The sequence below is a fragment of the Podarcis liolepis genome (assembly GCF_965112155.1).
Source record: "Podarcis liolepis genome assembly, chromosome: 15".
NCBI lineage: Eukaryota > Metazoa > Chordata > Lepidosauria > Squamata > Lacertidae > Podarcis > Podarcis liolepis.
In genome coordinates, this window is record NC_139566.1 from 41,941,452 (window position 1) to 41,967,949 (window position 26,498).

At 45.5% G+C, this 26,498-nt stretch overlaps 1 protein-coding gene across 6 annotated transcripts in view; it reads left to right on the forward strand.

Annotated features, from left to right (window-relative positions):
• The window catches only part of KDM2B (lysine demethylase 2B), an 89,116-nt gene that overhangs the window by 56,471 nt on the left and 6,147 nt on the right, over window positions 1-26,498 (forward strand). For 4 of the 6 annotated variants that reach the window (XM_083476391.1, XM_083476394.1, XM_083476393.1 and 1 more), the window contains 7 exons: window positions 1,572-2,023; window positions 6,328-6,414; window positions 14,652-14,876; window positions 20,366-20,509; window positions 21,768-21,854; window positions 23,237-23,509; window positions 25,716-25,754. In XM_083476391.1, coding sequence (XP_083332517.1) covers window positions 1,572-2,023; window positions 6,328-6,414; window positions 14,652-14,876; window positions 20,366-20,509; window positions 21,768-21,854; window positions 23,237-23,509; window positions 25,716-25,754 — 1,307 coding nt within the window. The remainder of the gene's footprint in view (window positions 1-1,571; window positions 2,024-6,327; window positions 6,415-14,651; window positions 14,877-20,365; window positions 20,510-21,767; window positions 21,855-23,236; window positions 23,510-25,715; window positions 25,755-26,498) is intronic. The other 2 variants (XM_083476392.1, XM_083476395.1) reach the window with 1 other exon arrangement.

Here is a 26,498-nt window from a genome sequence, read left to right on the forward strand (position 1 = left end):
TAAAGGAGCAAGCGTGTGGCTTGAACCTCAGGCGTTTTATCCAGCACACCAAGTTCCCCCAGGAAATGATATTTCTCAAGGTCTTCTGCGAGCAAGCGAAAAAACACATTCAGATCTGTATACTCTTGTGTTTCTGCAGGTCTTGAATCCTCCCAAAGAAATGAGGGTTAACTGGGTGCCTTTGACACATGGGAGCAGGAGGGTTAGGGTGGCATCCCAGGGCACACACCTAAATTCTGCACAAAGGAAGTACATTTTTCAGCACTTGGAATAAATTATGTAGATAGTTCAACTTTGCATGCTTAACTTGCATAGCATATAGCCAGTTTATACACTTTGCAGAATTATATGGTAGAGCTTTTCATAGACTGGATCAAATGAGGCTGCAGTTTTGGGTGGGTGAGCGGTGGTAGTCTGTGGGAGAAAGCTGAATGCCCTTCTTGGCCACATAGGGTGGGCTTGCAATTAGCTGTGGAGCATAGGCAGCTGTCTTACGCTCAATTTGTCCACCTAGCCCAGAGTTGTCCCATGTCGACTGGTAACACCTCTCTAGTGATAAAAGCAGCTATCTCTACCATTAAAGGTAAAGGTAAAGGGACCCCTGACCATTAGGTCCAGTTGTGGCCGACTCTGGGGTTGCGGCCGAGGGAGCCGGCGTTTGTCTACAGACAGCTTTCCGCGTCATGTGGCCATCATGACTAAGCCACTTCTGGCGAACCAGAGCAGCGCACGGTAACGCCGTTTACCTTCCCGCCGGAGTGGTACCTATTTATCTACTTGCACTTTACCGGCTACTAATCCTTTTAAACTGGAGATGGCATAGATTGAAGCATCTTCTTCAGACAGTGCTGGTATTTTACCACTGAGCTATGGTCCCTGGCAGAGGCAAGTATAGACCAGGTCTGCAAGGTGCATGCACCATTCGCAGAGAACAGTTATCAGTGCGCAGATGAGATGTAAATGGATGAGGTCATCCACTCCTGTTTTCTACTGCTTCCTGTTTTTCAGGAACTGTGGGCCCACTGCCACCTAGTGACATCCTCCAGGATGGCAGGTCTCTTCCTTCAGTCAGCAATCATATGTGGAAGCCAAGTGGGGTAGTGTGACCATCAACCTTGCATGCACCATCACTCGTGTGTGTGAAAGGCTGTCTTAAGTGCTCTCCAGTTTAAAACAAAACGCCCGCCAGGTGCACAGAAAAAAGCCTAGCCTAATCAAGAGCCAGTGTGGCATAATAGTAATAGAGTGTTGGTCTAGGACCTGGGAGAGTAGGATTTGAATCCCCACTCAGCCATGAAGCTCAGTGGGTGACCTTGGGCCAGTCACCATCTCTTAGCCTAAGCTACCTCACAGGTGGTTTGTGGGTATGAAATGGGGAGGAGGAGAACCATGTTCACCACCTTGAGATCCTTGGAAGATAAAATATGGTATATAAATGTAATAAAGAAATAACCATACTAGTGATGGTCTAGGGACTGTCCTTGCCTATCGCCTTTGAGCTGCCAAGGCCAGCTTTCTGTGCAACTGAGTCCTACCTTCAGGGCATTAAAAATTCTTCTCATCTGTCTCAGATACAACAAGGAAACGCAGCTTAGACAGCTTCTCATCGGATTCCTGGGTAGACATGGATGACGAATCGTGTGATGTCCACACCCGGGAAGAGAAGGACGACTGTCTGGAAAAAATCCCCAAGGCCTTGGTGGACGGATCGTCTTCTCCCAACAGTATACATTCAGAAGGGAAGGAGGTTTCAGGAAGGAAGCAAAAATCTACAGCCACCCGCTTCCTCAAAAGGACTTTGTCCAATGAGTCGGAAGAAAGTGTAAAATCTACACCGGCAGACTATCCCAAAACTCCCACAGGCTCCCCAGCTACAGAGGTTTCGGCGAAATGGACTCACCTGACAGAGTTTGAACTGAAGGGTTTGAAAGCCCTTGTTGAAAAACTTGAATCCCTTCCAGAGAATAAGAAATGTATACCTGAAGGCATCGAGGATCCGCAGTCTCTGCTGGAGGATATGAAGGTGTGTAGATGTTTTGCTTCTAAAAGTGGTAAGCTCTGTGATGTCAGGAGGCTGTCCAAATAGCCTGTAGTTGGGAATCCATCTTGAGAATAGGCCCTGATTTCTGTTCACTTCACATACCTTATATAGAAAACCCACAAGGAAGAAGAATTTGTTTGGTGTAGTCATGTGGTGATAATCCCAGAGTTCTCCTCTGCTCAGCTTTGTAAAGAGTGAATAGCTTGTTTCTCGGAGCAAGAAAGGAAGGGCTATTTCAGAACCCAGTGAGGGCCTATCCTACTGATCTTCACATCCAGAAGCAACAATTCCCTGTATGTAGCCATAGCTTCAACAGTTTTCTGCTGCTCTTCTTTCTAATCCATCTCTCTGTGGTGGACAGAAGCCACCTGGGAAAGAGTGAAGTGGAGTGGAACGTCTTCTGTTAATGTTCTCACAGAAAAAGCACTTCATTTGTAGAGGTTCAGAAGCTGCCACTATTTTGGCTTCTTCAACAGCTCTTGCACATAGACCAAAACCAGGAGTTAAGTACATTAAAAGGAGCTGAATGGCAAAAAGAAGGGAAGTCTCTGGGTATGTGCCCTGAGGGCAGGGGGTGGGGAGACACACACAACACTATGGGATTCCTTTCCACTTGAGTGGAATCCTCAAAGCCTCTGGCTGGGGTGGGAGACCTGCTTTGGACGCGACTTGGTTCTTTTTCAGGTACACAGCCCAGCAAATACTATATGTATCTAAGAGTTTTCAAGGTCTTATCTTCATGAGTTCAAATTATGGGTACTGGGAGAGCTCTTAACTGCATATCTCAGCCTTGAAAATTAGTCTGCAAAAGTTAAGAACCCACAGAACTGGCTTGTTGCCTGTCTGCTTCTGCATTGCCATGTGACATTACAGTGATGACCGGGGAGCCACATGTATGACACAAGAAAGGTGGGATATAAATTTAAGAAAAATAGGAAAGGGGGGGGTGAAGAGAGAGGGAGAGAGCTGGAATTGACCCTTCTTCAATTTGCCAAATACTTCTCTTGCCTGGTTAGTATCCTGAAAGTAATTCTTACTCCTCATAAGCAGTGCTATTTTTTCTAGAAAAATAGGTTCCAGAACTCCCATGAACGCCTCCCTGGTTCTCTTAGAATGGCAATGGCACCCACCTGAGAGGTGCCGAAAGTGAGTTCCAGCGAGTTCCCCCTGACAATAGCCCTGCTCATAGGTGATCAGACAAGATAAAATGGGTTACGTCAGGGGAACAAAGAATAAATGTGGGCAGCAGTAGTCATTAGGTTTCATTTACATTTTGGGTAAGGACATGCGAGAGGCTTCGTTAGGTTTTGGGAGAGGTCATTCCAGAAGCTTCAAAGAAGGGGTGAGCTTTGAGATGAGGTGGTGGACTCAGCCCCCATCAGGTGATGCTGGTGGGGGCTGTCATTAGGGATGCTGGGAATTGTGGTCCAGCCCCACCTGGAGGGCCTTGGCTTCCCATCCTTGGCCCCAGGAGTGTGTGGAACATGGTCCAGGTGAGAGGGGCCTGGGCAATGTTGCTTAGTTTTGAACTGTTGGAAACTGTACCACTGCAGATCTCACAAGGTGGGTCAGGGTGGGTTCTTCAAATGCTCCCACCCATCAGAATCTCCCCGCACACATGAGCTTTAAGCACTGGAGGTAGGTATCCTTCTCTCACCTCAGTGAGCTAAATGACTAATAACTAATGTGAATTCGTATATTGCTATTAGTATTTGTGGCATTTTACAGAGCACCAAAAAGAAGACAGGTCCCTGCCCCAAGGACTTTACAGAAAATGTGGGTTTTGATGAGGGATTTGCAAGGGTAGGATAGAGAAAAAGAGGCACCAGGAAAGAGTTATTAAGCTTTCCTGCACACTATCAATAACGGCAGTGTTTGAGACAGGATGGTGTGAATTGCAACACAACCCCTAGCTTGAGTCTTTCTATGTTGGGGACAAGGAACTGCATCCTTTAGATGTGTTAACTGTTTATGTACGTGGAGATTTTAAATGGCAAAGCAGGCGCCATGCAATGAGCAATTTCCCCCGGGTGTGGTGTAGTTCTCTTATGGAACTGTATCACATCCCCCCAGCCCGGGTGTTTAAATACAATAAGAAAACACTTAATGAGGCACTACTACCAGTTGCTCTTAAAACACTTTTAAATTTGATTTAGAAACTCATGATACGTGTAGGAAACTGAGGTTTTGTAGTGATTAGGGGCAGGTGGACGCTGCATGAAGCTGATTCAGCTGTAATAATTTTCAGGGTGGCGCTGTGGGCTAAACCACAGAGCCTAGGAGTTGCTGATCAGAAGGTCGGCGGTTCGAATCCCCGCAACGGGGTGAGCTCCTGTTGCTCGGTCCCTGCTCCTGCCAACCTAGCAGTTCAAAAGCACGTCAAAGTGCAAGTAGATAAATAGGTACCACTCTGGTGGGAAGGTAAACGGCGTTTCCGTGTGCTGCTCTGGTTTGCCAGAAGTGACTTAGTCATGCTGGCCACATGACCCGGAAGCTGTACGCCGGCTCCCTCGGCCAATAAAGCGAGATGAGTGGCGCAACCGCAGAGTCAGTCACGACTGGACCTAACGGTCAGGGGTCCCTTTACCTTTACTAGCTGTGTGTTAGTCTGTTGCAGTAGAAATTACAACGGGTCTTGTGGCACCTTAAAAGACTGACCAATTTATTAAGGCGTAAGCTATCATAGATTACTAGAGTCCACTCTTGCTTCTGACAGATTGTTGTCCACTAAAGCTAATGCCTTAACGAATTTGTTAATCTTCGTTGAGTAAGTTCTGTTTGCCTTGATGTCAGGCACTTGCGCTGAATGCTAGAAAACGTGTGTTGTGTCTGTGAATACGAGCTCTGCTGCATGAAGAAGTGTCTCTCGTCTATTTAATTGCCCATGTCCTATTTTCCCCAGACAGTATCAATGTTGGTTGCTGCAGTGTAAAGAAGATTGAAGGATGTGTGGTTGGAATTCTCACAATGTGCTTTTTGTGTTCATATCAAGATCCCTTTCCCTGTCTCCATTCTTTCCCGATCTCCTATCAGCACAATCCTCTACATGTCTGCTGATCATCATTAATAGTGCTTACTGCTAGGAAAATGAACATTATTTATAAAGATATATTTGAAAAAATAAATTTGAGAGGGGTGGCTGTATATTAATCACTTGCAGCAAAACCAATGAAGACTTATGGCACAGCACCTTAGAGACTGAACACACTTTCATAAACCATAGTCTCCGTCAACAAGAAATTTACAAGTAAAAAACCTGTTATAGTCAGGTTTATTATAAAGTAATTTAAAGAAATCTTAAATTGATTTAATGACAGGACCGGAAGTTGATTACATGGTTGGTCAGTGAGAATCTGCACATGTATTATGTGCAGATAATAGGTATATGGGACCACCTCTCCTGCTATGCCCCACCTTATATAGCAACACCCTAGAGGTCCCGGGCCCTAAGGAAGTTAGGTTAGCCTCAACCAGAGCCAGGGCCTTTTCAACTCTGGCTCCGGCCTGGTGGAACGCTCTGCCTCATGAGACCAGGGCCCTATGGGATCTGATTTCTTTCCGCAGGGCCTGTAAGACAGAGTTGTTCCACCTGGCCTTTGGCTCAGAATCAGTTTGATTCCCTCCCCCTCTTTCTTTTTCCTTTCTCCTCCTGTGAAGAGGCTGCATCCTAATGTTTTAATGTTGTATCTTAATCTTTTAAATTGTATTTTAATTAACTTGTTTTTATTATTGGTTGTTAGCCGCTCTGAACGCGGTCTTGGCTGGGGAGGGCAGGGTATAATAATAATAATAATAATAATAATAATAATAATAATAATAATTATTATTATTATTATTATTTGAGAAAAATACCAGCTTTAAAGCAGCCTTCCCCAGCTTGGTGCCTGCCAGAAGCTTCGGAGTGTTAGTTTGGTCTAATGGGAGTTGTAGCCCAAAACATCTGGAAGTTTGGGGGAAGACTGTTCTAAAGGAAAAGGCATACTTTGTTAAAAGTAAGGAGCCATACAAATGGCTGTTTCAGCAATTTAACCCCCCTCTGCTTCTTAGGTTGTAATAAGGCATTCGTTGTATCATTCCTGAAAGCTTCCTGAGTGATCTCCACCTCACATCCACAAAATGAGAATTGCGAGGTGAAACTTCCACATCTTTATTTCCAAGCTTCAAAGCAGAAAATAACATTTAACCTCTTCACTACATTTTTCTGATTTTCTTCCCTTTGGCAAGTCATGGTGTGCCAGGTCTTTGCGCACACAGCCCTTAATTATCCTCTTTTCTTTTTGAAACAGAACATCCTAAAGGAGCATGCAGACGATGACCAAAATCTTGCCATTTCTGGGGTCCCAGTGGTATCGTGGCCTAAGAAAAACGCAAAGGTAGGGTGTTTGAAGTTGAATTTGTCTAAAAATAGCCATTTCCATGCCTTTTTCTCTCCCCAACTTTGACACTTCTTGGTAGGATTGCTCTTGGTAGGAACCTGGCCAGTAAGTAGTTACTCACCTGGGTAAACACTCATGCCTTGTACAGTGGTACCTCGGGTTAAGTACTTAATTCGTTCCGGAGGTCTGTTCTTAACCTGAAGCACCACTTTAGCTAATGGGGCCTCCTGCTGCCGCCACGCCGCCAAAGCACGATTTCTGTTCTTATCCTGAAGCAAAGTTCTTAACCTGAAGCACTATTTCTGGGTTAGAGTCTGTAACCTGAAGCGTATGTAACCTGAAGCGTATGTAACCTGAGGTACCACTGTAGTTGGGCAGCACTGCTGGTTTTTATCAGGCATCACTTTCCAGGCTGCAGCATTTATTGGTAGTTGAAGAACACACAAGGTACCATTGTATCCAGATCACCATTCTATAGCAAAAGGGCATGAGAGGATTGTGTCTATTAAGGAACACTTTCCCAAGGGGTTAGCACAGAGCTTTTCAACCTTTTTAAGTCCATGGCTCCCTTGACCTACTACTCCTGCGGCACCTGTGGGGCTCAGGAGCTCAGTTATGTCACCCCTTGCCTGCCGAGCTGGCAGCCTCTCGCCCTTTTTCAAACACCCTCCCTTGTCGAGTGTTCCCTCACTCCCCTCCTCTCCCATTAGGAGTCCAGGCAGCCACTGCTGCCATTCTTGGTATCTGAGCTGCTCCCCCTGCCCCAAAGAGAGGTGCCGCCTCAAACTGCCCCACAGGGGCCTGGGAAGCACCCCCTGGCTAGCCCCAGAGGCACCATTTGTCTGGGGAATTTGCAGCCATGGCTGCTGCAACAAACAGCCACACAAGCCTTTGGGAGGCAGAGACTTGAGAGGGCATCAGAGGAGGGAGGGAAGGAAAGAGGGACAGGCCAGTATTGCCCATGGCACCCCTGACCACCCTTGAAGGAACCACAGGGTGCCATGGCACAGTGGATGAAAACCACCGAGTTAGCGTGTTGCAGCAAAAACAACAAAGTGCCTTATGGTGCCACTACACATCTCACTGTGACATAAGCTTTTGTGGAGTAGGAACTGGTTCATCTGATGTCTGAAGTGTAATGCTCAGTTGGCAGGTACTGGAAAAAATGTAGACGTTAAATGGCAATCAAACTTAAAAAGTACAATCTCTGACAATTCAGTTAGAGTTAAAATGTATGCAAGGTAAGAATCCACAGCAGCAGTAATAGGTGATAACCTAGTCATTTTAGCATTGCTGAGTTAAATGGGACAGAAAACCCTTTTCTCTCTTCAGACCTACATTTAGTCAAGGTCAGGAATGCTCAGATTATATTATCATAAATCCCTGCTGTTGTGAAGGATCACAAATGTAACTTAGTGGGTGAAGGTTCAGGCATTCTGATACTGAGTTGATGCTGGGTGAAGTGTCAGGGAGCAGGGATGTGAGAGTCATTTGACAATATGAACAATGAAAGGGGTTCCTGGTTATTAGAAGTTAGTTTGTGTTCCTTCTAAATTTGTTCTAATATTATGTTAGTGGCCCGCTGATGAGAGAACATGGGCCCCACATTTTTTAGGGGGTGCTTCCTTGTCAGGCTATGTAAAAGCTTATTAAATCAACTGATTTTGAGAGGATTTTGCTTTTAAAACAATGTCATTGAACTTTGGTCCAATGACATTGAACCAACCTTTGATTTAGGTGCATATAGGCCAACTTTTTACATAGTTCATCAGTTCAGCTGACTGGATCACATCCACACCATACATTCAAACACTTGGCTTTCCCCAAAGAATCTGCTCACAGAGCTACAGTTCTGAGCACCCTTAAGAAACTGCAGTTCCCAAGACTCTTGCAGGAAGTCATGTGATTTAAATGTGATCCTGTTGGTTTGTACAACACAAACAGATCATTTAAAAATTAAGTGCAACTGACAGAATAATTTTGGGCCAAGGGAGATGCTGAGGAACCATAATTTTCAGATTGGAAAGTGGGAAGGGTACAGCTTAAGGATTTTGTGGGTTACTCTCAAGGAGAATCATGCCAAAGAAATTTTTGTTGGGGTGCCTCGTCTGGTTTTCCCATAACCGTTTCCACCCACTCGCTGACCACACTCCGTGCGTAAGCTGCCACAAAGAGTTGCTTCTCAGAGAAGAGCTAGCCATTCCTTCTGCCATGGATTGTAAAAGCTGGAGGAAGTTGTTGGGGGGGCAGGTGCTGTTGAGGATATTAGTAAATCTGTTCAAGAGGCAGGAGACACCGTGCTCATTAAGGAGAGGGGCTTGCTCCCACTTCTTCCTCTCTCATAAGGGAATCTGTGCTGACCAAAAGGTTTAAGCAGAGGAGACTCTGCCATGACCATGGCTGCTTGCTTGCTTAATTTCAGGAAAATAAGACCAGCTTAAGTGGAAAGTGCATGCAGAGCACAGCAGCTAAGTGTGAGAAGTTTGCACCGGAAAAATGCTAGTCCAACTCTCACCTCAGTTACACAAACATACTCGAGTGGCTTCTGATCGGTTACTGTTTTCTTAGCCTAAATATGCTGCAATACAGGGCTAACAGTGGCCTACCTTACAAAGGGTTATGAGGCTTAAAATATCTGAAGTGCTGTGAATGTAGATTGTAGGGCCCTCAGGGCAGAGACTGGCCCTTTTATCTCCTTCCTTATAGGTTTTTAAGCTGAGGTTGGATGGCCATCTGTCCCGTATGATGTTGAGATCCCTGCATTGCAGGGGGTTGAGCTAGATAACCCTTGGGGTACCTTCAAACTTTACAATGATTCCATGATTCTGCTGGTTGACTGAAAAGTAAGCCTGGCTAAGCTTGATGGGGGTTACTCTGAAGTAAATGTACTGTTGTTGGTTTTTGTTTTTAAGCACAGATAAAGCTAATACTCTGAAGTAATTCCTTTCTGACCTTAGTGTGCGGCACCCACTTACATAGTAGAAGTCTTACCAACTTATTATTAGATTCCCCCCCACCCCACCCCCCAAAAGACCATGTGCTCAGGAAAAGTTCTTTTGAAATATTTATTTTCATCAAATGAAATACTGCTGCTTCCAATTGTTCTGGAAACCATCTAGAGGGGAAACATTCTTTAAAAACCCAGGAAAGATGAGGAGGAAGCTTGGGGTGGAGGAACAGTGCAGCTTCAGGAGGGGTGTTTTTTGGGGGGGGTGGTTGTCCACCTAAAATGAAGTCCTATTGACCCCCAGATAAGATGCGAGGCTCCCCCTCTCCCTGGCAGCCAATGGCGAGGCTCCCCCCTCGAGCCCCGGCCTTCTCGGCTTGCCATTGGCCCGGCCTGCGGGGGCCCGCCCCTTCCTGGTTCGGCCTCATGCATATGCATGAGTTCCCTCCCTCCCTCCGTGTGGCGAGCGAGCGAGCGAGAGGCGAGGCGAGCCGAGTGGCGGCGGCTCCCCGCCCGCCCTGCCCGCCTCCCGCCCCTCCTGCCTGGGCCCGCCATGAGAGGAGGATGGCCATGTCGGTGAGCCCCGACGAGGACGACTACGACTCGGAGCGGGAGCCCGAGCACGACCAGGTCGGGGGGGGGGCTCCTCAAAGGCAAAGTTTGAAGGGGGGGGAGGGGGCTTTCCAAGAAGGCCGAGTGTCCCTCAGTGCAAGATGCAAGGGGGGGGGAGGGAGGAGAGACAATGTAGCCCCCGAGAAGCCCTGCCTGCATCCCCCCCCCGCCCCTCCCCCGCCCCTCGCCAGGAAGGAAGCCTCCAAACGGGGAGGGGGCGGGGAGCATCCCTCCTTGTGTCAGCATAAAGCAAACGGGGGGGGGGAGGCTTTTGTGCTCCAAGAAAGGGCTCCTCGGGGAACTTCATCTTGCCCCCTTGTTGAAAGAATGGAGACGAAGTCAGAAAGAGGTGAATTTAACCCCAGGCACCCATGGTTGGTGTGGCTTTGAAATTGACATTTTATGCAGCCTTTTGCTGATCGAAAGGTTTGTTGATTGAGCTGGGGGGGGGGAGGACGTAGATCCCAGGTGCTGTTTTAAATGGATGAGCTGCGCCTATGGGGAGGGTGAATGGATCTGAGCTGCTCCATATCATAGGGCTTCCATTCAGCTCTGGGACTAATCCTGTCCCAAGTGCTGGCTTTGCTCCGCTCTCTCCAGTTTACAAAACAGCAGCTTGTGGCACTTAAAAGTTAACAAATGTTTTTGTGGCATGAAGTTTTGCAGGCTACAAGCCTACTGCTTCTGAGTCCCATCATATTAAGGGAGTGAACCCAGGAACAAGGCACATTGAACATAGTAGGGTTTGCTTATGATTAAACATGCATAGGCTGAGCACAGTGTACCTTGCTGCCTTATTCACATTGATGCATAAGCAAGTTGCACTGATTTCAGCAAACTTTACTCTCTGGCAAGGATTGCTGCCCATTTACTTGGACAGCCTGATCTTATGCATGGTCTGTACTTCTCTGCACATTTTCTGAGGAACAAGGCACTCTGAACACAGTGGAGTTTGCTTCCAAATAAACCTGCTGTAACATGTACTCAGGCCCAGAAATTCTCACATCACTGTAAACGTCTTTTAAATTGTCACAGGACCTGCTGTTGCGTATTGAAGACTAATGGCATATGGCCTTGAACAATTTTGAATTGCTCTGCATTTATGTAATTTACCACACCTATTAACAACAGTTCTCAGTGTGGCTTACCACACATATTGATATAAGACCAGTGCTAAAATAAAAAAGAACAACAAAGTAAAATAGAAATAATATATTCAGTCGCTTCAACAAAAAGCCACCAAATGCCCTGGCAATTAACAAGGTTTCTACTTTGCAGCTAAACACCATTAAGGTGGGTGTCGGGCAAATGAGTGTTGAGGTGGGAGTTTCAGGGATGAGGAGCTGCCACCTGCAGACCCTGTCACTGGTAACCACAAAGTTCTAGGTCTCAAGTGAGTAATGTAAGCAGTCAGGTAGCCAGGGTTTATGTGCTGATTGACAGCTGGAGTTGGAAGTGAGTGTTACTGTTGTGTAATTTTTAGCAACATAGAAGATCAGGCCCTCTGTGCAGTGGATGGATTTGACACACTTAATAAACTGTTTAGAAGACTTTCCTTTGTTCTATATAATCATCATCGTCATCTGCTTCAAATGTGTTGTGAAATTGTATAGATCTTCTTGAACAACTCCCCAAAATGCAACATCTTTTTAAACAATTCTTTTTAATAGCAAAATAACTTCTAAATTGTTGCTTCAGATGGTCATGAGAGTGGGGATGAAAAATGAACTGATCATTAAATAACCCAGAGCATGTGTTATAGGGGGTTTATTTTGCTCCATTGTAGACCTACTTCAGAAATATGAAAGAAGCACAGGGGCTGGTGTGTGTGTGTGTGTGTGTGTGCATGCACACACATAGACACTTTCAGACACTTCAGGCATTGCAGGAGATTGGACTAGAAGAGGGCCCTGGGGGTCTCTTCCAACTCTACAATTCTAATTCACACATGACATTTTCAGACCTACATTTAAAAGAGTAAAGTGAAGGGAAACCTTTGCTTGCAGATCTGCATTGTGTATACTGTGGAGTCAGACCATTGGTCTGGCTAATTCAGTGCTGCCCAGAGTGTCTGATGGGCGCTACCTGGGAGATGGAGCCCATTCAAAGCATCTGCTCTCCCACTGAGCTATGGCTTACTTGCTGCAGTTGCTTACCCAATGCACAGTCAGTAGCAGTCATAGTCAGCTACTGTGCAATGTATGAACAGGCTGCTCTTATGCTGTGTTAACATAGGTTTCACATTTTTCTTTTTTTCCTTCCTGCTGGGCGCCACTGCTCCAATTCTGTTTGTTGCCTTGACTAATGGTCTGTGGTAGTTACCTTGCTTCTGTAACAATGATGAGTCGCAGTTTTAAAATAACTGCCTGGGGCTTCCCTGAAAGAGGAACATTCTTTCACTTAATAAAATGTAAAATGAAACTTGTAACAACTTCTACTTTAATGGCTCATTTTATGTCGTGTACCCAAAAGTGCAATTTTGTGCATGTTTACTCAGAAGTAAGTCCCTCTGTGTTCAGTGGTGCTTACTTCCAAGTAAGTGTGTCTTGAATAGAAGTTCTGATCTAAATAATAAAGAGCCCCGTAACACCTTTAACCTGGGGTCCACTTCATCAGACGCAAGTATAAACCTCATCTGGCAGGTATTTGGGGAGAATGTTGGAAGTTAAATGGCAGCAGAATGCTAAAAATATGGCCTGACAATTTTGTTGGAGCTCAGTAAGAAAGGCGACCCTTCCCAACAGTTGTAACTGGTGATGCCTTTAAAATCAGTCGCCTACCAGGACATCAACTTGGCTTAGGATTGCTGTAAAAGGAAATTCCAGTGTGAAATTGCTGAATTACATTTTCCAAGAAATTCAGTTTGGATGGAGATGATGGTTTCCTCTTCCATTACAGGTGTTAATTAACCTAGCAATGGTAAGATGTTTGGGCCATCACCAATTACTGCCATTGTGAAAGGTCACCGTTTTAATGTTGCCTGCATTTAGCTGTGGCTGTGTTGTCACAGACCATCGATTCCACGAAAGCTTAAGCCAGACTTCACATGGTTTTCCCTCCTGGAAATAGGAGTCTCTAAATGTCCGTTGTTGGCCTATATGATGTCTAGGGACTTTTGTGTCAGACTGGCACTGGGTGCTTAGACTCATGGCCTAACCTACCTTGCAGGGATGTGGTGACAATAAAAGTGGGCAGAGAGGCATGGAAGCTGCTCTGAGTGATTTTGAGAAAAGGTTGGATAAACGATGTAGTAAATAAAAGAGGTGTAGAATCACGAACCATAGTTTGCATGATGTGAGCGTGATTTTACCCACTTCACTGAAGGAGTCTATGAGTATTGAAAAGTCCTCTCACCCCACAGTGATGCTTTACTCTCCCAATTAACAATTAAAGGCTTGGGCAAGCAAAAAATAGTCTGGTGCTTAAGCAAAGATGGTGCCGGGAGTCCTTTCACAAACAGGGAGCCACCCCTGAGAAGGCCTGTCTTTGTGCTGCTGCCACTCTCTGCACCTCCCTTGAAAGAGGCATGCAGAGAAGGGCCTTGGTGTGATAAGGTTCATATGGGAAGAGGTGGCCCCTGAAATATTGAGTCCCTGAGCTGCATAAAACTTTATAGGTCAAAACCAGCACTTTGAGTTGAGCTGGGAAATTAATTGGTAGCCTGTGCAGTGATGCCAATTTAGTGTTGTAAATTCATACTGCCTTATTCCGGTCAGCAATCTGGCTGCTGAATTCTGCACTAGCTGCAGTTTCCAAGCAGTCTTCAAAGGCTGTCCCAGGTAGAGCACGTTGTAGAAATCTAACCTAGCGGTTACCAGAAAGTAAACATCAGAAGATAGGGCCACCAGTCTAAGCTGGTGAAAGATACTCTGGGCCACCATTGCCATTTGTGCCTTGTGTGACAGTAATAGACCCAGAAGTACCCCCAGGCAACAGAGCACCTCCTTCAGGGGAAGTGTAACTCCCTTCTGAACAAGCTGAAGCTCACCTGTCCCGGCTAGGGAACCACTTGCTAAGAGCGCCTCAGCCTTACCTAAATTAAGCTTTAGTTCATTGGCTCCCATCCAGTCCATTACCAGTGCCAGGCCCCAGTCTAGCACATCCACTGATACGTGTGCAGACATAAAAGAGAAGCAGAGCCATTTTTCATCCACATACCGCTGACAATGTATCCCAAAACGCTGGATGACCCCACTCAGTGGTTTCATGTTAACAGCATAGGGGGTAAAATTGCCCCCTGTGAGGCCCCTGAACAACTCTCCCCAAGCACCACTATTAGGGAGTGGGCATCCAGGAAGGAGTACACTCCAGAGGGATTCTGGAAGCTGCTGAGAGATCAAGGAGAATCCGAGGGAGACACTTCCCAATTTCTCATTTCATGCAGGGTAACCAAAGCAATTTCCAGGCCAAAACTTGACCCAAATCTTAATTTAAATGGCCAGCACTGGTGGGCCTTGGCAGGGTTTGAGGACCCCAGAAAATTCTGAAGGATGCCTTGTTCTGGTGCCCGGCCTTAAGTAAGCCAGTTCCTTGCAGCCTCTGTCCCTGTATCTGCAAATAGGGATAATGATTAGAATATGATTATCCTTGCTCATAAGGTAAGGATTGAGAAATAGGGTATGGGAAATACTTGGAACGTTGCTGTTTAAACATTGCTGTTGCTTGCCATTCCCAGAACCGGGCCGTCGGGAGACCCAAAGGAAAATTGGGCCCTGCCTCAGCTGTGAAGCTCGCGGCGAATCGAACAACTGCAGGAGCACGGAGGAGGAGGACGCGATGTCGCAAGTGCGAGGCCTGCCTGCGCACAGAGTGTGGCGAGTGTCACTTCTGCAAGGACATGAAGAAGTTTGGTGGGCCTGGCAGGATGAAGCAGTCGTGCATTATGAGGCAGTGCATTGCGGTAAGCCTATTGCCTGATCGTCTTGTGCAGTGATTGAGAATCACCTTTAGGTGACAAGCCTGGAAATGTTCTGGCAAAATTGGTGCTCACAGACCACAAATGATGAAGTTAGGAGGTAGGCTAGTACAAATGCAGGCAAATAATAATAATAAAAATTGACATAATAAAAATTTAATAAACATTTACAGATTTTTAAAAAGTGCTAGAAACAGGGGAAAAACAATAGATAAAAACAATTAAATAGTGATAGAACTATCCTTATCTATTAAAACCATACAAATAACAACAATTAAAATGCACCACACCAGCCCTTTCATTAGAAGCAATCAGTTCCCAAAACCGATTGGAACAAAAAAGTCTTCACCTGCTGGCAGGACGACAAGGAGGAGGAAGCCAGTCTGCCTTCTTCAGGGAGGGGTTCCAAAGTCTGGGAGCAGTCACCAAGAAGGCCCTCTCCCACATCCCCACCAAGTGCGCCTGTTCAGGTGGCCCAGGGCAGGTTCATATGGGAAAAGATGGACCCTCAGTTAGCCTGGACCTAAGCTGTATAAGGGCTTTATAGGTCACAAGGAGCATTTTGAATTGTGACGGGAAACAGACCAGTAGCCATTGGAGCTGTTGTAGCAAGTGAGTTATGTGCTCATATATTTATTATTATTATAATAATTTATTGCATTTTAATGTGTTTTTTTTAAAAAAACTGCTTTCCTAACGTGTCTGAGTTTGCACTGAGTGTTCTTTTGTAGAACTTGAATTTCCTCACTGGAGAAAGGCAGAGAGCTGTTACCAGGATTTCTAGGTTTCTTGATTGCAAAGCATAGGAACGTAGGAAGCTGCCACAGAGCTTGATCCATATGGCTCAGCAATGTCTACCCTGACTAGCAGTGTCTCCCCAGGGCTTCAGGTAGAGTCACCCCCAGCCCTAACTTGGAGACGCCAGGGATTGAACTGGGACCTCCTGCATGCAAAACAGGTGCTCTACCCCTGAACTGCAGCCCCTTCCCCTTAAATGTGCTCCATTGAACAGAGCAATGGCGTTACACCTCTGGGTACAAACTCTGTTCAACCATGGACTCTCTGGATCAACTTGTCCTGTGTTGCTCCTCTATGAAACCATCACAATAATAGCTTTCCCCCTGCTTATTAGGATGGGGGGGTGGCGGGTCTGGTTAAATGAGAGATTGCACCGAAAGCAGTGTTTCTCAAACTTGGTTCCCCAGCTGTTGTTAGACTACAAGTCCCATCATCCCTAGCTAGCAGAACTAGTGGTCAGGGATGATGGGAGGAGAGCTAGACAATACCTGGTTTTCAACTTCACGATGTATCACCAGCTACAGTAAAAACAGTGATATGCTGATACATCACAATGTCTGAAATGTCTCTCGGCTGCTTCCTCCTCCCCACGTACAGTTCCCTATCCCTTCTCAAGAGCACAATCTTGCTGGGAAAATCTCCTGGGCGTTTGTTGGGGGCTGTCTTGAGGAGACAAGTGCCTGTTCATATCAGTGGCGCTTGCCCAAGGGTGAGTTCCAGTGGCTCCTTCGAAGCAATATCACGACTGTTGTGCAACTTTGCCTTATCTTTGTGTTCTTTTCTTCTTGAATAATCCCAGTCTTTAAAGCTACTTGTCTCTCTAGTGAGGGATTTCAGTCCATGTTCCATTATCTGATGTAGGATTTTATTCATGTGAATTACCTTCTAAAAGCATCTGCTTTTTAGAACTCTCCAAGCTGTAGAATCGGCTTACAGAAAAGGGGTGATTTATAATCCTTTCTTTTAATCATTATTGCTTTTCCACTGACAGCGCCTTTGTTTCTTTTTCTCCCCCCTCCCTTTTGTCATAAGACTTGTAACAGATTGCAGCAGCCCATGTTTGCATTTGTGTCTCCATAATGTAAGGGCAATTAATTAAGTGACCTTCAGCACCTGAGTTGCTGGGCACAGGGATGTTGCAGAAAGCAGAAGAAATGTAGTGTCTTGTACAAAACCTGGCAATGGTCACATCCCTGAATGCTAGGAATCCTTAACTGACATCCTTGGATTATAACTAAGGCTGCAGCCTTGAATTAATTTTACAGCGTAGTTTTATACATGCCCACTCAGAAGACAGACTCATTGAACTTCCTGGGGCTTCTTCCCAGGTAAGGGGGTTATAGGATTTCAGGCTAAAAAGGTCTCCCCTATTAAAAATAATATTTATTAAAACTGCAAATGCTACCCACTGTCCTAAAATAGGCCACTCTAATCTGAGTGGTCCATTTTCATAAACTTAAAAAATGAAAGTAAATTTTATTATGCTGGTCAGTGTTTCATTACACTTTCGTGTATAGGCAGCCCCCTGTTTACGCACCTTCAATATATGCATGACCATTTATATACATGCATTGTGCAAAACCCGGAAGTGACTTGGAAATGTCATAAAGACATCACTAAAAGGGTGGAGTGTTTGCAGGTCTTTTCAATTATATGTGATTTCACCAACACTTGCAGTGCCTCGGAGCGTAACCCCTGCATAAGCTGGGTGCTACCTGTACTTTTAAAAATGATGACTTTAGAAAGAAGCATTATCATCCTCTTCCCCACCAAAGGAGGCATGCCTCTTCAGGTATATTGCTTAATTCACTGGCTCATATTTCTGCAATTAAAAGAGCTGGTGTGGTGTAGCAGACTGTGGAACTTGGACCAGGGAAGCCCTCTTTAGGATCCCCTCCCGGAGTGATCTTGGGCCAGACACTGTCTCCCAGCCTAACAGGGTTGTTGTGAGGATAAGTTGGGATGGATGGGAGAAGGAGAATCGTGCCTGCACCCTTAAACTCTGGAGGGAAGGTGGCATACGAATGTAGTTAACACACCTAATTATAGCCTGTGCTTTCCAGTTAGATTATGTCTTTAGAAAGCTATATCTTGATTTCTTTTAAAAACCCAGAGCCCTAAGAATACATTTTTAAAATAACTGAGCAATATTTATTTATTTTTATTTGAACCATTTATATACTGCTTAACTACCATCTTCTCTAACCAGTGTACAGAAAATACAATTTGGAAAAGGTAATCATACTTCAGTTAAAATGTCTGCTAAAATAAGAAAATAAATCTTCAGTAGGCACTAGAATATATATGAAACCATCTTAAAACCATCTAAAAAAAGTTTGTACCATCCAATAATATTGGTAAAGCTGAGCTTTTATATGGCACATATTAATAGAGTGCCTGTCCTGGCCGTAGCTGCAATAGCAGCCCTTTTGGGTGGGTCAGTACCATCACCAGAAGGGAGCTGAGGCTGAGAGGCGATGGCTTGCCAAAGGCAAACTAGCAAGCTTGCAGCTGAGCAACTGTGCTATTGGCTGCCACACCAGCTCTCAATAAATTATTTTTAAACTGCTTTTATGTAAAACAGTCAGTGACTTACAAGGGACATACAAATGGAAGAGAAAACCAGGTGAAACAAAATACTAAAGTGGTAGCATTAAATAATCATATTGAAATGACAAATGAAGAGCAGCAGACATAAAGTTCCTTAAAACCAACAGATCGGTCTGAAATGCTTTGAAACATGAGCGCAAGATGATCACCAGTACAGGCAATGATTGAAGTTTCCAAACTTCCACAGGTGACACATTTGCAGCAGGTTAACTATTATGGGACATGGGTGGCACTGTGGTCTAAACCACTGAGTCTAGGGCTTGCTGATCAGAAGGTTGGCGGTTCGAATCCCCGCATCGGGGTGAGCTCCTGTTGTTCAGTCCCTGCTCTTGCCAACCTAGCAGTTTGAAAGCACATCAAAATGCAAGTAGATAAATAGGTACCGCTCCGGGGGGAAGGTAAATGGCATTTCCATGCGCTGCTCTGGTTCGCCAGAAGTGGCTTAGTCATGCTGGCCACATGGCCCGGAATAACTGTCTGTGGACAAACGTCGGCTCCCTCAGCCAGTAAAGCGGGATGAGTGTCGCAACCCCAGAGTCATTCGCGACTGGACAACTGTCAGGGGTCCTTTACCCTTTTAACCATTATTTTATTATCTGTTGAATTTGTTCATTGCTTTATCTTGCCCAAGCAACTCACAAGTGGACAGATAGACCAAATTCCCTCCTAGATACATTAAAACCAAGAGAAAAAGATAAACATATATAAAACATTCGCCTACTTCTAAAAGGTCATAGGCACTTAGAGGCCAAAGGACTGGTCACAGAGGAACATTTTCACCAGGTGCCTAAAGAACTGTAACGGAGGCACTAGGTGAGTCTCCCTGGGGAGAACATTCCACAAGCAGGAGCCACTGCAGAAAAGGCCCGTTCTCGTGTCGCCACCCTCCAGACCTCTCATGGAAGAGGCACACAGAGAAGGGCCTCATGGGATAATCACAGGGTCCAGGTCAGTTCCTATGTGGAGAGGTGGTCCTTGAGCTTTTTAAGAGCTCACTTAATGGTTTTGGCCTTTAGAACATACTATGGCAACAGAATTCATAGACTGGAAGTCCCTCCCTCCTTGCCTTCCTTCTGCCAGCAGGTGAAGACATTCATGTTCCAGCAGGTTTGGGGTAATGAAGGGTCTGGTGTTGTGCTGTTTTTATTATAATGATTGGTATGGCTTTCATAGATTTTATATGTGTGTATGGTTTTACTTTGATCAATGTTTAATGGCTTTTTAATTGTTTTTCTATGTTTTTCTGATTTTCATTTTTATATCTAAGCCGCCTTGTGCCCCATTAAGGAAAAAGGCGGGGTGTAAATAAACATAATAATACTTAACTGTTGTATGTGTGAAGAAGCCCTTCTGCTTCATTTGCCCTCCAGGACTGGAGTGATCTCTCTTTTATTGATTGACAGTCAGCTCTCAGTTCTTGAGATCTTTCCTCCAGGATGTCCATTGCCTTGGCAAGGGCAGACGCAAGAGGCAGGGTGCATCAGTTGGGACCCCTAGTTCGGGCTACAGAAGCAATTGGAGCAGAATCGTAGAACTGTATAAGCATAGAGTTGGAATTGGAAGGGACCCATGGGTCATCTAGTCCAACCCCCTGCAATGCAGGCAGAACTGCCTTTCTAACAGTTGCTTTCCAGAACAGCCAACTTTAAGTTGCTCAGAACACTGGCCCAACACAGAGCCTAAGTGAGCCCCACACCACCCCAGCTCTGAGCTGGAAGCCAGGCTATGGGGGCTAGTTTTTGCAACAGCGGAATCTCCCGCCTCAGCAGGAGGCACAGAGCTTGGCATGTTTTCCTGGTCTCATTTCAGAGGTTGGGGACAAGGCCCTGCCCCACCCCAGATTTGCCAGCCCCTGTTCTTCCTCTGTGTGTGATGTTACGACAACGCCTTGGCGGACACAGAATCACAGAATCAGAAAGACGTTGGGCTTCTCAGGCCTTTACAAGAAGAAGCCACTGAAAGTGCTGCGGGCCGAGAGGATGGGGAGGTTTCACAGGTGTCTGTGCTGATAGGTTGCTGCCTGTTTCCTGATCTCTGCTCCTTTCCTCCTGTTTGTGTGTGTTTAGCCAGTCCTGCCCCACACGGCTGTGTGCCTGGTGTGTGGGGAAGCGGGGAAAGAAGATACGGTGGAGGAGGAGGAGGGCAAGTTCAACCTCATGCTTATGGAGTGTTCCATCTGCAATGAAATCATACACCCAGGATGCCTCAAGGTAAGGGCTCTCTGAGGTGGGGTCCAGAAGCTGCATCAAAACAGGCCTTGCCTCACTGTTCCATTTGTCATGTTCTTCGCAAAATGATGGCATGTTTGGCAGTCCTTTCCTTTTACCTGCAGCCACCACAGCCTACAACCTGCCCAAACACCCGCAGCTCCATAGCCATGCATGGCAGCAAGGTCGGCCCAAGGGTCTTTGTTGCCTGAAGCCAGTAGGGCTCAGGGGAAGCCAGATTGCCCTCCTGCTTCTGCAATCCTCAGCCAACAGCAAAAAGCAGAATTCTGAATACACAAGTAATGGATAGAATTGTCTGCCACAAGATGTGGTGGTGGGCACTGGTGCCGATGGATTTAAAATAGGATTGGACAAAATTATGGAGAAGGAGGAGACTATCAGCCATAATTAAATGTAACTTCCATGTTCGGGGGCAGTGTACCAGCTGCCAGGGACATCCAGTGGAGCATCCTTTCTGAAGATGTCTCATTGGCTGTTCTGGAGATGCTGATGGACCTTTGTCTCTGATCCAGCAGGGCTCTTTTAATATTCAGGAGTTCTCTGGCATTCTCTTCCCTGCTCAAAGGGCTCTGTCTGCTATGGTGCATAAAATGGCAGATTCTTGGATCTGATGCCTGAAAACAGTAAAGGGGAAAATGGCACGTCAGCAGGCCCAGACCCAGACAGGCAGGTTTATGGCAGGGTTCTGGGCCAGCCTGCCTGTAATTACGCTTGCTTCTAATTACCCCCATATGATGAATGCCTGGAACGTCACTGCAAGGTGGTGGTGCAAATTAGGTTGCCATTCAGACAGGGGTATAAATAATAAAGTTGTTATTATTTGTTAGGCACAAGGAAGGATTTCCCAGTTAGATTTCTTGGATCTGTTGTATGCTCCAACCCTCCCTTTCTAGCCTTGTTATCCTCTCCCATAATATCAGTTTGGGAAGCCTTTCTTTTCTTCGTTGTGAAGATGTCTTGATAAAGTTTATAGAAAAGACTTAAGAATCCAGGAAAATCCCCATGTGGGTGTAGAAGTAAGATTCCCAGAGACTGGAGAGAAGGACAGGGTTTATTTGTGCTTATGCTAGATGAAGCAGAATAAATTATATGAAAGATTCAAAATGTAGTTGACTGACATGAATTGTAAGTTATCAGCACACTTTTCAAAGAGCATTTTGTTTAAAAAGTGCCAAGCCCTGCCTGCCTGTATATTGGGAGCTGATCTGTAGCTTCCTGTTGTGTGTCTTTTTCCTCCCAGGTGCGGGAATCAGACGGGGTCGTCAACGAAGAGCTGCCCAACTGCTGGGAATGCCCAAAGTGCAACCACGCTGGCAAAACTGGGAAAGTGAGTTTCACTGGAATTAATTGTGTTCACTGGAAGGGAGCTGTGCTTTTTCCTTCCTCTTTTTTTTAAACACACGCTAAATTGCTAATCTCACTGCTGAGCAGAAGCAGCTGCCAATGTGCTCAAGGTTTCTCCCATTGCTTCACAATGCAGCCGGGAGATGAGTCACTGCAGGCAAGATATCTTGGGGGAAAGTTTTGTCTGCCGCTACTGATCTTCTCCACTGAGCAACCCCAGAGAAGTTTCAAGGAATCCCTCCCCCCAGATTATGCTCTCTGCTTTCTCCCACAAAAGATGAAAAACTGGTCACACCTTCTCTCTCTCTCTCTCTCTCTCTCTCTCTCTCTCTCTCTCTCTCTCTCTGTGTGTGTGTGTGTGTAAGTAATATAAATATAAAACCACACATGCATTAAGGACAACTCTTTTCCCATTCCATGTTAACAGCTGTGAAGGTTTCAAGATTTGAAGATATACTCTGACTTGTCTTTCCACTATTATTTTAGTTTTGTTTTTGTAAAGCGACTACATATAAAACTGCAATTTCATCTTATGCAGGGGTTCAGTTTCAAGGGTTCCTCATATACTTGAGGAACCCTTCCCACAGCTGATGCACTGAGTGGGCCTTTCTTTGTAAGCAAGACAGAGAGCTTGAAAGCTCTTTTCATACCAGGAAAGTGTTGCATGGATTTAATCTCTGCAAATTCAACTGTGCAAGATTGAAATCGCACAAATTAAATGTGTGTAAGATGTGATTGTACTGTATTGCACTCTTAATGTGTCCTTCCCCCTCAACCCTTGAGGGCAGGAGCTGGCGGGTGGAGCCAACTGTTGCTGGCCCTTTAGCTCTGGCTTGAGTACAGAAAAAGGGAGTCACTGAACATAACTCTAGAGAGAGCTGACAAGATTCCCTCTAACTCTATAATAATGTGGGCACTGGCCCTTGGGAAGGAATCAGTGGGTTGAATTTCTGCTGCCACTTATAAGCTGTGATGCAGGGTGGAAATTTTGTGTTTCATAATATCATTAGTGACAGTAAATGGCTGCCAATTGCAAATACAGTATTTGGTGAACTTGGCCGTTTCAGTCATAATTAATATTTTTCAGCTGAACTATCCTTTTGCTTTTGCCTCTAAAGTCTTAACAAGTATTCCAGTAAATTTCACTGGGTGTGGATGCCAGAAATCTTTTTAAAGCTTTGTTTACTAAGTGAAATCACTTTCTAGAGGCAGGGTGGGAAGATAGTGCTGACCAGCAACTTCCATCCACATCTGGAGGGTCAGAGGTTTGCCCCCTCCCATTTTCCAGAAAACCCACGTTACTACCTATAAGCCACGACGCAAAAGCATAAGATATAAAGTTTGCTTGTGTGCTTTGTTTCTCTGGCGTACAAGCAAAAGCGCGGACCAGGGTTCAAGTACGCGTCAAACCTGCCCGGCTCTCTGCTGAAAGAGCAGAAGATCAACCGAGAGAACAAAGAGGTTGTCCCAGATGCCACCAAGCGGAAAGTCGAGTGCGAGGAGCCCCCTCGGAAGAAGTCCGATGACCATCCCAAGAAGTCTCCTGTTGACCCTCTTTTGAGGAGGAAGTCTGAGGAAGTCCACCCACGGCGGAAACGGAAATTTGAGAAGCCCCAAGAGCCTGCCATGAGGAAGCGGGTACGTGTTCTGCGGGTGTGTGTGTGTGTGTTATTGGGCCTCTTTGGGAGACCCTAGAGGTGGGAAGTGGCTTTGTGAGCAAGGCCTGGTGGAAATGCTCCCAGCCTGCTTGCCCACCTATGTGGATCAACGCCAGCTATTGTGTGACATGTCTGAACCGACAAACCTGCAGGTGTCTTGAGATAGCAAGCCAAAGTGCTGCAGCAAAAGCCATAATAATAATGCTCGGTCTTTGAGCATTCAAACGCATGAGTGCTTCACTGATGCTACCTTGTTGCAGTACCTCCAACCGCCCTGTAAGGTAGGTCAGTATTCTGCATGTTGCAGAAGTCGGGCCGTTAGGCAGAGTGGCTTTCTGAAGAAGAAGAAGAAGAGTTTGGATTTGATATCCCGCCTTTCACTCCCCTTCAGGAGTCTCAAAGCGGCTAACATTCTCCTTTCCCTTCCTCCCCCACAACAAACACTCTGTGAGGTGAGTGGGGCTGAGAGACTTCAAGAAGTGTGACTGGCCCAAGGTCACCCAGCAGCTGCATGTGGAGGAGCGGAGACGCGAACCCGGTTACCCAGATTACGTGACTACCGCTCTTAACCACTACACCACACTGGCTCTCGGCACGGCAGGGGCAAGGAGACCAGCCAGGGTTTTCTGATTCAGTGATCCAGCCTCTTGGGCTGCAGCCCTGGGTGCATGCTTACCTTTCAACTTGCTTCTCAGCAGACATGCTTAGGATCCAACGGTTAACCACTATCACTAATAATTATTTGACCTCTACCCTTTCCCTCCTTACTTTAACTATTTTATCATCATTGTTTTAAAGGCAGTTGCATCTCATTTATAGCTCTGCTCTACATGATACTAATATTTATACAACATGTCGCATAGATGTTGGGGAGATGCTGTATGAATGGTAATACGTTAAAAAAAATTAACTACTCTTTAAAAACAAACTATGCAGTGCCTGCTCCCTTGTGCTTCAGGGGAAAGCAGGAAAGACTCTGGCTGTTGCTAACGATCCATTCAGTTTCTAGAATTAGGGAGGCCCCCAAATGATTAATTTCTACTTTATTTTGTTCTTTGGAAGACAGAGAGTGAAGAGGGACCTTAAGTCTGTGTTAGAGAGCAGGTATTGCATTTGAAAGGTCCACGGTTCAGTACTCAGCACCTCCAGTTTAGAAGAAAAGAAATAATCAAATAACAAGTGATGGGAAAGGGACCCCAAAGAGGCACTGCCAGTCAGTGTAGGCAACACTGGCCTGGGATTCAATAGCTTCTTCATTGCTAAGATTACAGCCCATTCCTAAAACAAACCTCCTTTCCTGTCTCAGCCACTAGGTGGCACTTATGGGTCTTTTCAGACTGGTGCTGCAAATCTCCCTCTTTCCCTTCCTTCCTGGTAGCTGTTTTCTTCCTTCGAAGGTGCCCTGTGCAGTCCCAACTCAGTGTGCATCTTTGGGGCTGGCAAGGTCACACATTTTTTTAGTGTGTTTTTCCTGGGTGTTCTGTGGACATGGAAAGGTGAAAAAGCCCTTCCCAACATCCTGCTTTGAGGATTTCACAAGAGATCAGAGGATACCATCCATCCTCTCCATCTCCCTCCACCATCCCATCCTTGGAGCTCTCATAAATGTTTCCCATTCCATTAACATCCATTTTTTAACCATTCCTAAATACCGGGTCCTGGTGCGACTGAGTGGCAAAGATTTGTGATCTAGGAAGCTCTCCGTTCAAATGTCACCTCGCCTGAAAACTCCTGAGGTAGCCTTGAGCAAGCCAGTGGTGATTTTAAGTGTCTTAACTAACAAGCGGGTTTACACAATTTAAAAAAGCAGCCTTGCCCACAGGCTTATAGTCAGTTTCATTATCTCCTTCCTTTTACACTGTAGATGTTGATGTTCATACTATCCAATATTTTCAGCTGTTTAATTTTTAAAATCTGTATTCTAAGAAATAAAAATGGTAAATCACGTATTTTACACCTGAATTGTAAAACCCTTGGACTGCAGTTCTTCCTGCAGGTTACCTAAATCCCCTTGGATTCTATGGGAATTAAATAGTTCATTGGTGTACAGGATTGCAGTCCTTGGTCACTGAAACGTCATACAGAAATGTTATGTACTGTGTGTGTGTGTGTGTGTTAGCTAAGTTGTCTATACTAAGTCTTGTCTCTTTGCTCTCTCCCACCCCACAATCCCTTTCTGACCACAGTTAAAACTAGGCAAAGAAGAGAAGCTGTTCAGGAAAAAGGTACTACATTAAATGGTGTAGATTTCTTCTATTACTTCACTCACCTATCCAATGACTTACTGTGACTATTCTGGAAAATCGCAGGTTTTGAATCTTAAATTGGGGGGAGGGGGGACGCTGGTGTGTCTTCTGCAGCTCTGCCTACACACCTGGAATCTTAGCTTTGATTAATTATTGGTTCTTGCAACATGGAGATATGGTTAGCAATGAAATTCAGTCTCCCTCCCTGCGAAAAAGAGGAGCAGGCCTGCTGTTTTACTCTGCCTCTGTGAAAACCTCGCAGGCCTATGGTAAAATGTCAACCTGAGTTAGAAAATTGGGATTTGGATGAAGAATGCCCATCATATAACTAATTTGTTGTGTGTCCTTCCTCCACATCTACTTAGAGCATGTTTTGGATGACATTTACAGTGGTGCCTCGCAAGACGAAATTAATTCGTTCCGCGAGTTTTTTCGTCTAGCGAATTTTTCGTCTTGCGGAGCATGGTGTCGGAAAAGTTTTGGAAAAGCTTCAAAAATCACCAAAAACCTCAAAAAAGGCTACCACACCGTGTTCTATGAGTTGCTTCTCGAAGTCAAGTCGCAACTGTATTAACGGTGTTAAGAAAAAGGAAACAAACTTGCAAGACGTTTTCGTCTTGCGAAGCAAGCCCATAGGGAAATTCGTCTTGCGAAGCAGCTCAAAAAATGCAAAAGCCTTTCGTCTAGCGAGTTTTTCGTCTTGCGAGGCATTCGTCTTGCGGG